General features: G+C 42.0%; 1 protein-coding gene across 2 annotated transcripts in view; it reads right to left on the reverse strand.

Annotated features, from left to right (window-relative positions):
• The window catches only part of ASMTL (acetylserotonin O-methyltransferase like), a 32,626-nt gene that overhangs the window by 1,368 nt on the left and 17,532 nt on the right, over positions 1-13,726 (reverse strand). The window contains exons 7-12 of one of the 2 annotated variants that reach the window (XM_060233901.1): positions 12,396-12,807; positions 11,014-11,176; positions 9,328-9,512; positions 7,229-7,361; positions 6,521-6,664; positions 2,047-2,169 (exon numbers count right to left, since the gene is read on the reverse strand). In XM_060233901.1, coding sequence (XP_060089884.1) covers positions 2,047-2,169; positions 6,521-6,664; positions 7,229-7,361; positions 9,328-9,512; positions 11,014-11,176; positions 12,396-12,807 — 1,160 coding nt within the window. The remainder of the gene's footprint in view (positions 1-2,046; positions 2,170-6,520; positions 6,665-7,228; positions 7,362-9,327; positions 9,513-11,013; positions 11,177-12,395; positions 12,808-13,726) is intronic. The other variant, XM_060233902.1, reaches the window with a different exon arrangement.

Below are 13,726 nucleotides of genomic sequence, written 5' to 3' on the forward strand. Positions count from 1 at the left end.
CGGCTGAGAGGTGATATGATCACCATCTTCAAGTACATCTTCAAGGGCTGTTATATAGAGGATGGTGTGGAATTGTTTTCTTTGGCCCCAGAAGGCAGGACCAAAACCAGTGGGTTGAAATTAAATCAAAAGTGTATCTGGCTCAACATTAGAAAGAACTTCCTGACAGTTAGAGCGATTCCTCAGTGGAACAGGCTTCCTCAGAAGGTTCCTTCCTTGGAGGTTTTTAAAGAGGCTAGATGGCCATCTGACAGCAATAAAGATCCTGTGAATTTAGGGGGAGGAATTTGTGAGTTTCCTGCATTGTGCAGGGGGTTGGACTAGATGACCTTGGAGGTCCTTTCCAGCTCTATGAGTCTATGGCATTTCTTTCCAGTCTTCTATCATCAGATTATCAGGCTCTTTTTTATTTCAGTAACGTTTTAGTTAGGCAATATTACTTCTGATGAACTGTACCTCAGTGCTTTTGTTTTATTTGGAAGTCTTTTCCAGTTTAAAATTGTTGCTGCTGTTCTTACTCATTTAGAACATTTTTGTTCTACCTTTGAATATGTAATATTCAGCAAAGACTGCATGTCAATGCACAGTGCAGGGAATAGACACAGCTTCCCTTCAGTAAGCAATCTCATTGTGGAAGAACACCATTTCCCCAACTACAACATTTTCTCCTTGGGACCATGCAATTTCCCTTCCAAGACTCACACTGCTGGCTGGAGAGCTGAGGGCATCTACATATGACACCACTGACCTGTGATGCATGCACACCCCTGTCCAATGCCCGCATCACTCTAAAAAGGCTGTAACTTACTGTCATTTCATTTTATGACTTTAAGAAGCTGAACACTGTTAGGCCACTTCAATGTGAAAAAAGCACACAGCTTTTAAGATGTAGAAATAAAGCTTCTTAACAGCTTTAATGCAAATCTCACCCACTTTTTAAACTTCGTTGGTCTTAAAGGTGCCACTACACTCAAATTTTGTTCCATGGCATTATGTGTTTTGTTTTTTTAAAATATATACTCGTAGTTTTGTTCTTGCTCTATTCAACCCTGTAAATATGCCACAATATTTATACATTTTTAAAGAGAAAAACAGCATTACTTAAGAAGAGGGGAATCTCAACACAAGGCTGTAATTTGGAGTAACAGCCTTTGCTTCTTGTCATGATTAATTCTATCCACAATTTCTAAGGAACAAAACAAATTTGCGTCCAGTATCACCTTTAAGACCAACGAAGTTTTATCCTGGGTATAAGCTTTTGTGTAAACATAAGATCATAAGAGATGCCATGTTGGATCAGGCCAATTGCTCACCCAGTCCAACACTCTGTCACACAGTGACAAAAAAAACCAGGTGCCATCAGGAGGTTCACCAGTGGAGCCAGGATACTAGAAGCCCTCCCACTGTTGCCCCACCCGAGCACCAAGAATACAAAGCATCACTTGCTCCAGAGAGTTCCATCTATACCTTGTGACTAATAGCCACTAACAGACCTCTGCTCCATCCAATCCCATCTTGAAGCCGTCCATGCTTGCAGTTGTGGCAGTGAATTCCATGTGTTAATCACTCTTTGGATGAAGAAGCACTTCCTTTTATCTATTCTAACCCAACTGCTCAGCAATTTAATTGAGTGTCCACAAATTCTTATGAGAAAGGGAGAAAAGTACTTCTTTCTCTACCTTCTCTATCCCATGCACACACACTTCTTCAGGGAATGCACACAAAAGCTTATGCTAAGAATAAAACCTATCCTAAAGACACCACTGGTCTCAAACTTTGCTGTTTCAGGCCAACATGACTTCCCGCCTGAGTCTTTCTAAGGAACAAACCACTAAATAGCTGGAAAAGACAATGATAAGAGGGAAGGTTCATTTTAAGTGAGAACAGAAAAACACTTTGAAATTAAATTTTGGTTTCTGCTAATGGCATTGAAATCTTCCTATGCTACTAGTAAAACTACTAAACTTACTAAATTATATGTACTGTAGAACTTACTGAATTATATGTAACAAGAAAAAATAGAGAATGAAAATTCACAGCTCTTACCTGGTTTGCAAACAGCAGATAGTTTACTTAAAAGGATATGAATCTTTTCTTCACACCAGTCATGTAGAACTCGTGAAAGAATATAAAGTTCTGCTTCTGGAAGATTATCTTTGAAAAAGTCACCTGTTTGAAAATACCTTTTCATTAGTGCCAATATACATGATTAAATTTTCCTTTCAGTAGTTTTATATCCATTCTGGTTATCCTAGCAGCAACTCTGTAGTCAAAGTTTCCAGTGTAGAGAGCAGGGATGTTGTTTGGGGCAGAAAAGAAAGGTTTTACTATTGCCCTTAAGTGGAAATATTCAAGAAGAAGAAGAAATTGGATTTATATCCCGCTGTCCACTCCGAAGAGTCTCAGAGCGGCTCACAATCTCCTTTACCTTCCTTCCCCCACAACAGACACCCTGTGAGGTGGGTGGGGCTGGAGAGGGCTCTCACAGCAGCTGCCCTTTCAAGGACAACTTCTGTCAGAGCTATGGCTGACCCAAGGCCATGTTAGCAGGTGCAAGTGGAGGAGTGGGGAATCAAACCCGGTTCTCCCAGATAAGAGTCCGCACATTTAACCACTACACCAAACTGGCTCTCCACACCAAACTGGCTCTTCTGTTGCCTCCCAATCTTTAAGTCAGGGGTGAGGAACCCCCATCCCGAGGGCCGTATACGGCTCTCGAGGTCACTTGGTGTGGCCCTCGGGGATTACTGGGCTGAACCGAGCCATGTAGAAGCCTCCCTGGGGCCTGGCTGGCCAGCGAGGATCGTGAGGCCCAGACGTGATGTGCAGCAGCCTTTCCAGGGCCCAGCAGGGATCACAGGACCCAGATGTACTGTGCGGCAGCCTCCCGGGGGCCTGGCTGGCCGGCCAGAATTGCTGCAGGGCCTGGAAAAGACTGTCACAGTTCAGTTTGCACTTGATTATCCCAGATGGTGTAGCCTAATAAGCTAATGAGCGTGTGATGTAATATGCTAATATTAGGAGATGTGGTCTAATATGCTACTGAGTTCCTGCTGGGCTTTTTCTACAAAAAAGCCCTGGAACTATGCATTTGCTGAGGGCTGCGGGCTGGGTGTGTGTGGGTATGTGTGCCAGATTAGGCTCTCTCCGCATGACTTCAAATAGAAAAACAATTATTTGCATTAATTTTGTTGGCCTGAATCGTTCTCCCTTGGCAGAGCACTGTTTTTTAAGTTGATAATTTTGTATGGCCCGCGAATGATGTTATAAATATCCATATGACCCTTGGCAGAAAAAAAGTTCCCCATCCCTGCTTTAAGTAATCACAGCTAATAGCTGTAGACAGACTTTACTAACAGTTTTCTTTCAGTTTCATAGTTTATAACCTTCTAAACTAGCAACAATCACCAGACCTTGCAATAAAACAGTTGCACCTCAACATTGGTGGATACTTATATCCAAAAAGGGCTTTTTTTTAGCAGGAACACACAGGATAGCAATTCCAGCTGGCTTGGTGTCAGGAGGTGTGGCCTAATATGCAAATAAATTCCTGCTGGGCTTTTTCTACAAAAAAGCCTTGTATGAAACAATGGTGACATCAGGGGTGTGGCCCAATATGCAAATGAGTTCCTGCTGGGTTTTTTCTGCAAAAAAACCCTGCTTACATCTCGAGAAATGCTAGAACAAGACTGATCTTTCTACAAATCTGAGAAAGTCCCAGGTTTGCAGAAAAATCTGCAGCGGGTTAAACATCCTTCAAAAACATCAGAAGCAATGCCTGTAGTATTAAGAACAAAATGCCCTCTGCAGTAGCCATTGTAGGAGTTGTTAGGCAGCCACATCAATATTGCTGGGCTTCAAGCTTTGGATTCTGTCAGTAAAAAGCAGAAGCCTATCCAGGGTTGTTTTGGCCTTTGAATGCAGACTCATGAGGGGCTGGCCTGGCAGCAATCATCAGGCAGCTTGCTACCATGCAGCTTGCATGAGTCATCCAGGTCTGACTGCATGCTAATGTTTAACCACCCCATCATAGCCAGTGTGATATAGCGGTTAAAGTTTCAAATACCCACTCTGCTGTGGAAGCTCAATGAGTGTCTTAGAGGCAGTCACATGGCCTTTGGCCTAACTTACTCCGAGGGTGGTTGTGAGGATAAAGTGGAAGGCAGGACAATGATTTAAGCTGTTTTGGGTGCTCACTGTGGGATACAAATGAAGTAAATAATATAACTGAGGATGAGGAGCAGATAAAATGAAAACTGGTGGGTGAGTGTGAAAGAGGGGAGCAGGGAAGGTTGAGAATATGGTGACTGCCAGGAAAAGGGATAGAGGCAATAAAGTGGAGGAGAAAGTGAGGTGTTCATGCAAGTCCTTGAAGATTCCCAATTATGTAACTAGGACCAGCCTGGCCAACAGCATGCAACTGGGTGCTGCCTGGCTAAGCAGATAACAACATGCAACTTGGACACAGTTCTTCCAGAGGCTGCCAGCAGGAGGAAAGAAGAAAACACTGAAGATGGGCAGATAAAGATAGGTTGGCTGATAGGAGGGCAGGAAAGAAGGAAGCAGCACAAGGGGAGACGTTATAGGGGCTTTCAGGGAAGGAATGAGGAAATAGTGGGGAAAAGAGAAAGTTAAATGTCCCCCTGCAAGTCCTTGCAGGTATCCTGCTTGTATCACAGATCTATACAAGAGCATTATGATACAGGCCATTTTATTTTCCTTTGCTTTTATAATAATCCCTAGGTCATCTCTGCTGTACATTGGGTTGATATTTTTATTGAGCTATATAACATGACCCCAAGGTTTCTTGGTCAGCCATCACCAGTTCAGAACCCCATCAATCTATATGTGAAATCAGGATTTGTTGTTGTTGCTATACTATGTATCACTTCACACTAAACTTTAAGGGTCATGTTGTTACCCACTTATCCAGTTTGGAGAGGTCCTTCTTGGTTAAATGGGCAACATAAGCACAAAGCTAAAAGAGACATGATGCAGCTACTGTGCTGAAAATAAGCAGGTCTGGGTCTGCTTCATGGCAGGTTAGGAGATCACTTGGGATCCTTATGTGTGATGCCTTCAGCTCCAGGATGGAAGAGGCAAATATAAACAAAGTAATATGTGTAAAAACAATCATGTGAAGCAGCCCTTAAACAATATCATCACAAATATAACTGCGTATTCAGGAACGATCCTTTCAGACACACCACAGGAACCTCAACCAGGTACCAAAATACACAAACCCAGCAACCTAGGACACCCCATTGTCTCAGGCATTGGCACTATCACTGAGGGGAGATCTGTATGTATGGACTCTATTCTAAGACCCTACGCCATCAACACTTCAAGTTATGTTCACAACATCACAGACTTTCTAAGGAAAATACAATCTTGGAACTGCCTTCCAGAAAATATTTTAGCCACTATGGATGTGGAAGCTCTGTATACCAACATCTCACATCAAGATGGATTACAAACCATAAGGGACATGATTTCTGACAACACAGCTGACTTTGCCACAAAGCTCTGCCATTTTGTTCTCACTCATACTCACTTCAGATTTGGCGGCAACCTGTTCCTCCAGATCAATGATACAGCCATGGGCATCCACATGGCCCCACAGTATGCTGACATCTTTATGACTGACTTGGAGCAACACTTCTTAAACTCCCACCCATTCATACCTCTCTTATACCTGCATTACATAAATGACATTTTTATTGTCTGGACACATGGTAAAAAAGCCCTGAACATTTAATAGTCCTGAGCTATTTAAAAAATCCATTTAAGCCGCTGCTTTCTGCTCCCCACAAAAAGCTGCAAGGAACAGAAAGCAGGGGTTTAAATAGCTCCAAGCCATTTAAACCAAACAGCTAAGTGGTGGAGAGCTCCCGCCACTCAGCTGTTTGGTTTAAATGCCTCACCAATAATATGAACCAGTTTAGTTCATGGTTCAGTCACAAACCATGAACCGAACCACAAAAACATAGTTCATGCTCATCCCTAACCATGTTTCACCAGTGCCTTCAAAAGTAACTAAGCTGCAAAATCTTGTGAGCAAAAATTCTCCTTTGTGAGCTACTGACATTAAAGTTGTGAGTTACTGGCATTAATTTAAATTGCAAATTATCTAATTTTAACTGATTATTGTAACTGTTTTATGGTTTTATTGTTCTATTGTTGATTTCCAATGTTGTTAGCTGCCCTGAGCCTGCTTTGGTGGGGAGGGCGGGATATAAATGCGAAATAAATAAATAAAAATAAAAATAACGTCGTGATCAACTGCATAAATTAGTGTGCTCTGGGGTCATGCTTCCCGAGCTAAGACAAAAATGTGTGAACTGGAGGCTAAAAATCTGTGAGCTAACTCAGATTAGATGAAACACTGCTAAGCATATTGGAAAGTCATGAAGGTTCAGTGTAAAGAGGTTTGCATTAGGAGTAACCTCACTTGCATCCATGCATACATACTCAGCATCCATGCATACCAACATACTCAATGCTCCATAGATAAGTTTACCTGATGAGAAAAATACTTTAGCTCTGTTTTGCCTTGAAGGGTGAAAGCTGGGGGCATTTGCAATAACATCTGGAAGGTCAAATACAGTGACTTTCATCTCCGGATAGGTCTCAGTGAGTTCATAGGCTAGAGCTCCAGTGCACCCTGCAAAATATTAATACAGTGGGAGCTTCTGTTAAGCTTAATTAAATCTGAATGAAGCTCATCGCGTGATGTTGGGCTAGTCACAGTTGCTCAGCTTAGCCTACATTGTAAGGTTATCACAAAGATACAATGGAGAAAGTGCACCTTGGAAATAGTGATTCATTTTTAATTTAAAAAGACTGCACACATCTTCTGAAAATGAAACTCATTGAAAGCTTCAGCTTTGAAACCCCCAAGCTACTCTAAATTGTTACATAATTTATAGTGCAAGTCAAAGCAGTTACATCCTTGAGTCCACTGAAGTCAAGTTCACAGCTTTGAACTTCACTATTAGAACATCTTGAGTACATGTATAAAACCCAAGGAAAGTTCTATCTGTATCCATGCCATAGTTCTATGATGTTACAATGCCCCCCCCCCCCGCAAAAGCTTATAACAAGAGCAATGTTACTACACTCTGAGGAAACAAGTTTATTTTGAGAATCTCAGGCTCAGCCATGATGGTAATTATAATGACAATATTTTCTGTCAATATAACATGGAGGTTTTTGAAGTCATGCCTACCTCCTAAATCACATACAACTCTGAACTGGGAAAGATCAAAAGCTGAGGCCACATCTCTTGCTGTCACATTGGCAATGCTGTGCATGGCACTCATAAAACGGTGCTTCATCTCTGTACTTTGATAGTAGAAATCCTGGAAAAACAAAAGCAGAACAAAGAATTTAAACTCATTCCCAACAGTGAGAATGAATAGCATATATAATAATGTTAATAAAACATACACACTTTTGGAAGTTACACTGCTTTTACCCCAATCCTGGAAAAAATTAACCAAGTTTTAAAATTGTATTTCTTTTTACATTATTTCTATTTATATTAACATCAGATTACTTTACAACAGCAGTGCAATCTATTTAAAATACTGTCTGCCATTTCAGATTATTCTGGAGACTATTTCAATAGAGAACAGAAAAACATTCTCACTTCCCCATGAAGCTCGCTATGTGAGCTTAGTCCAGTCACTCTTAATCACAGAGTTGTTGTGATAAAAGTGTGGAAGGGAGGACCATGTATGGTACTCTGAGTTCTTTGGAGGAAGAGAGGAATAAAAATTTGGCATTCAGGATTATATCAGATGGCTTAATGAACTCTGTGTGTGTGTGTGTGTGTATATATATATATAAATTACTGGTGCTTGTACAGGTACCTTTACCTATATATATATATACAGGTAAAGGTACCTGTACAAGCACCAGTCATTTCTGACTCTGAGGTGACGTTGCTTTTACAACATTATCATGGCAGACTTTTTACGGGGTGGTTGCCATTGCCTTCCCCAGTCATCTACATTTTCCCCCCCAGCAAGCTGGGTACTCATTTTACTAACCTCAGAAGGATGGAAAGTTGAGTAAACTGAACCCAGCTTCCGCAGGGACTGAACTCAGGTCGTGAGCAGAGCTTAGGACTACAGTACTGCAGCTTTACCACTCTGCACCACGGGACTCTTGAAAAAAAAAAGTGACAGTTGCAGAGGACTTGAAAACCCATAGGGTTTTCATAGGGTTTTCAAGGCAAGAGGTGATCTGAGGGGATTTCCCTTTGCCTGCCTCTGCAGAGTGACCCTAGATTTTCTTGGTGGTCTCCCATCCAAGCACTAATCAGGGCTGACCCTGCAAGATCTGGTGAGATTGGGCTAGCCTGGCCCATCCAAGTCAGGGCATATAAAATCAAGAACCTACTAAACAGATTTAAGAGAGTTAATTCTGAGACAAGAAAAATCCTCTCCTTGTTGTATTTTTAAAATCTATTCCATCCTCTGAATTATTCTAACTGTAAGGACACCAAGTTGATTTGTAGACATTTCCTCATTCAAGAGATTTCTTAGGTATACAGAAAAATTGCTTCTCATTGCAAAATAATACTCTCCGTACAAACCCTGGATGGAGGAAGAAGGGCTTAGCCTAGCTTTCATCTTGAAATGCCTGTTTTCTATGCGTAATTATTTTGTTGATGTTCTTGGAGAAAATGTTCAGCTTGATATACATAGTATGAAGTACTGGTGCCCAGCATAGCTTTACCTTTTCAAGTCCCATGTGGCTCACAGTGACATCCTAAACAGATTTATTCCCTTTAACCAGTTCACTTCAGTGGACTTAGAAGGGTGCAACACTGCTTAGCACTATAGGATTGCACCTTAAATCAAGTGTACATAAAAGATTATTGCATAAAATGCAGATTTTTAGGACCCATGCTTCTACTGTTGCTTTCCCTTTAAAAACTAATTTCTGAGCATACAATGTTAGTAGGGATGCCAACATCCAGACAATACCTGGAGATCTCCCACAATTACAACTGATCTCTAGACAACTGAGATCAGTTCCTCCTGGAGAAAATGTCTGCTCTTGAGGGTATTATACCATGCTGAAGTTCCTCCCTTCCACAAAACCCACCCTCCTCAGGCTTCACCCCCAAAATCTCCAGGTATTTCTCAACGCAGATTTGGCAATCCTAGGTGGTAACCTCCTGGTTTATTGTGATAAATGAATACAGCTGCATTTTGAATGATTATGACAAAAACAGCCTTAATGATTTTCCACAGTACTCTTTTGTTTTGAACTAAAGGTCTTCTCCACCCTGCAAAAATGTATAATCTCCGCTACCTGAAACAAATCCTCTCCTTTCTCCCCAAATGTGCAATGGTTCTGGGAAGTCCCCTCTTTGACTGCCAATTCCAAATGCGTATACAGAGGCCATAGGCGGTCATTACAATGAAGAACAAAGTCATGAAGTGAAGATTCACTGTCTGACACCAGATACAAGTTTGCCAAATCTGCATTGCTGTAACCTTTCAAGACAACAAATAAATATGAAATGTAAGTAATGTTTTTCTTTAGAAGTACAAAACAGTATTTTTAATTTTAGAAACATCCAGTTGAAGAATAGACTTTGATGCAGCTTCACAACACTGCTGAAGACCACAACTCAAGACTTTGTGCTGAGTTTAACAGAAACCAAATATTCTCTTTGTTTCTTGTGGTCAGTTCGTACATACACTTACTACTGAAAGATATAGTCCTGACAGTGACCATTTTACAGTACTTAAAGCTTAGTTTAGGTACCTTCTGTACCAGTGGGATCATGGGAAATATCCTAGAAACATGCAGATATCTCTTCCTATAGGATACTGACTGAAAGGTTGGGCAAACTATTTTGGTACCTAGAGCAGAAACGGGACCACCTTCTACTCTTCTGCAGCTTCATTTGCATGAGGCTTATGGAAGAAAATATCTAACTGGATGTGTTTATGGGTCAAGTACTGGTCTCTAATTGTGTTACCTTTCCTGGCAGCCCAAATTCACCACCTGAGGCAGCTACCTCAGTTTGCATCATTCTGCTAAAGTTGATCCTGACTGTGGGGAGCCAGTTCTGTAGACTAGTACCAGCCTTAAAGCATGGGACCTGACATCCAGGTGAAGAGAAGGGTGCACCAAGAACAGAGTGGATGGTTGGCAACAATTTAATGACAATGATGTTAAGGGAAGCTCTTTGGGGTCTTACACATCACAGAACCCAGCAGAAAGCCACAAAACCTAGACACACTAATGGGAGCACCATGTCAGTGTTTCATCAGCAGCACCAAAACACCTAAAGCTACTCAGCCTAAGAGCAGATGCATATGAAGCCTATTTTCCTTATAACAACAATTTCACCTGTTGCCAAGTATGTACCCATATGGATATGTACATTGTGTGAACTACCAGCATGTAGATGTAATGAGCAGCAGTTCTTATAGATCACAGCAGTTAGAAAACAAAGTGCCACTCAAAATTGCTTCTATGATTTCCCAATTCAGACAAAGGGTTTTTGTCAGGGCTCTCAAAGACAGCGAGGACTGCTCTCACATACTGAATAAAAAAATATTGTGTATCCGCTTGTACACTTTAGCATCAGTAATGCTAAAAAAGACTCAGAAGGTAAGCAGAGTTGGCTCTGGCTAGTAAATGGTTGGGAGACCTCCATGGAATACCAGAGTCATTATGCAAAGGCAAGCCACAGCAAATCGCCTCTGAACATCTCCTGCCTTGAAAACCTTAGGGGGATGTCATATCAGCTGTGACTCAGCAGCACTTTCAACCAGCAGTTCCAGTTTCTCCCTTCTTCTGAGCCAGAACTTGCTACTTTCTATGTATTTTTTAAAGTATTTTTAAACTAATGAGATTTCATTAGTTGCATTTTTTCTTCAGTTTTACGAACCAATACTCTAGTTAGCAACCTGACTGTTTTATAGTGTCACGTCAAGGCTCTCCCAAGCCTCCTCTCCCAACTGCTTCACAGTGAATGGTCACCTTGATGGTTTTTTTCCAGAAGGCTAAGAGCAGCACAGGCATCCAGCAGCCTTTCTGTGCCACGCACAGAGGCTTTCACTTGATTTGCAATGTCCACAGAGGTCATGGCACCCTTTTCTTTGAGAAGATCAAATATTTTCAGCTTACTGGACACAAACAATGCCTGTAGATATGAAAAGGTATTCATTACTGAAAAAAAATTCAAAACACTTCATTATCCTTTTTAAAAAGTGATTTTATTTATTTAATCAAATTTATATCCCGCCCTCCCCTAATGGGCTCAGTGCGGCTTTGTAAACCACTAACTGCCATCCTAAACAGAATTTTCAAGTCCACTGGAGTCAATGGCCTTCCAAGAGTGCCAAAAAATCACTGCTTCTTCATGATCCAAGCCTATGGCTCTCTCCAGGAGCTCTGCCGTGATGGGATGGCTGGGCAAGTGGGTTTGCAGGGATTTCCTACTCCACTGCCTGGGATCATCTTCCACGGAGGAGGTCCCATGGTTAGAGACCTCAGCTGCAACATCACTGAGACTGAAGCAGCAGGCAAAAAGTAAACAGCCTCAGGAAGATGAGGCCCAAAGAACAAAGACAGTGTGTTTGTTTTTTAAACAAAGGGAAAGGCACCCAGAAAGGCACACAGGTAGGACAAAAACAAAGTGCAGCCAAAAGAGTTCCTTAAAGGAAAATCTCAGGAGCTCTCTAAATCCAGTGCTCTCTCAGGTAGAGGCAGGAAAAAGACTGAGGGTGGGCTCCTCCCCCCCTTGATGGAAAGTGCGATCAATTTCCTGCCTTCAGGGACCGCAGGAAGAGGAACTCAAGTTTATCAGAGTGTCATCTTCCCCTTGAGAGAGAAGAACATTGTAGAGGTGACACTCAGACATTTTTTGTATAACAGCTTTTGAGCAAGACAAACTCATCAGACTTCCCCAAAGGATTTATTTAGACCTTACAAACCTGATTCTTCATGATAGGCACAAACCTGACATCTTGCCATATTTTCAAACACTATCACATACAGAACGAGTTTGACTGTGGGTGCCGGGAAAAATTGGAGTTAATTTACTTCCCACAAATTAGGATTCTAACCCATAATTTAATGCTCAATGAAGCGGAAACAAGTTCCACTTTACTTAGGTAACTGCATTTGGATAACCTGGCACACTGTATTTCAGGATTCTAAAATTAGGAAGCCTGTGACCTTTCTCCACACATAAGGGAAGGAAAGAGGGGGAAGAAAAAGAGTCACATGCATGCCAACAGTTAAGGTTTGGGCCTCTTTGTTGCACCATCTGAATGTATTTGGGCCAATAAGAACTGTATACATCAAAATGCCACTTTATTGGCTGAAAAACATTTACTCAGATCCATGAACAATTTTACCTTCGATGCCTTGAAACCATCCAGTAGTTGCACGAGTTTAGGTGGGAATTGTGTTGTGTTTTCCTTTACACCATTCTGACAGTCCAGAGGCACATTACAGTTACTGTTGCCATTTATGCATTTTCCTGAGGGGTGGATAATTCTGCCGCTGTTTCGCTTCTTAACATCTTTGCACAACATAGTATCTGAAGAGTCACGTTCCCCATCGCTTTGGATCTCAAAGGTCTCTACTGAAGGGATAGAATCATGCTTTATACGGTGGATGGTGTGCTTGGAGGGTGGATAATATAATTCTGCTAACTTCTTGCAGAAACGATTCAGAGGAAATCCTACCACATTCAAGAAATCTCCATGCACGTATTCCACTAACATTCCCCCAAGAGCCTGGATCCCATATCCACCAGCTTTGTCCCTAAGAAGGTAAGAAAAATATTTAGATAATAATTAAGGGGGGGGGGAGATAAGCCAAGACACTAAGTACCTCAGTTCTGACTAGTTAATGTTATAAACATATACATAAGACTAAATAGTTTAGGTAGGTTCAAATAACTGCTGAGACAAAATGTTCTGCTAGTGGAATGTTCAACTTTTTTTCTGAATTCTTAATCCCCTTGACACAAGAAACTGTATATCATGTGGCAAAAGAGGCTGCTAGTCAAGTAAAAAGGAATCAAGCTCTCTTGGACTCAAAGAACTAGCGAAAATATTCTAGACTTTTTCTGTACACACGAAGATGCAAAATTAATGCATCCAATTTCCAAACTAGTATTCTAGACACTTCAAAATATTTATTTACTTCACTTACACACCACCTTTGTCCCCCATGCTTATATAGATCTCCTCTCCTCCCTTTTATCTTCACAGCGACCCTGTGAGATTGGCTATGCAGAGATAACCGGTGGAGTACGGATTTGAATCTGGGTTTCCCACATCCTAGTCTAACTCTCTCATTACTATACCAAACTGGCAGGGCCAGCTTGGCAAACTAGGGTGCTGGGAGGGTGGGGGCGCCAATTTGGTGGGGTTGCCAAATTGGGCTCCCCACCCCCTCCCAGTGCCCCAGGCAAGCAACTAGTTTGCCTGCCTCCTCTGTCCACTACTGCTGCCCACCCCTCCGTTCCCTTCCCTTTGCCTCCCCGTGGCTCCACACTCCCCCCCACAGCTCCGCACCTCCTCCCCTCCTTCCCCTCGTCTTCCCCACCCCATGTTGATTTCAATGCTGGACCCAGCTCTAGCGCCGTGTTCCGGCTATCTAAAGCCCCCCCCCCAGCCAATCGCTTGTAGTCTGTCAGGACCAGCGTCCTGAAAGGGCAGCCCTGCTGCCACTGACT

Source organism: Heteronotia binoei, chromosome 3 (assembly GCF_032191835.1).
Source record: "Heteronotia binoei isolate CCM8104 ecotype False Entrance Well chromosome 3, APGP_CSIRO_Hbin_v1, whole genome shotgun sequence".
NCBI lineage: Eukaryota > Metazoa > Chordata > Lepidosauria > Squamata > Gekkonidae > Heteronotia > Heteronotia binoei.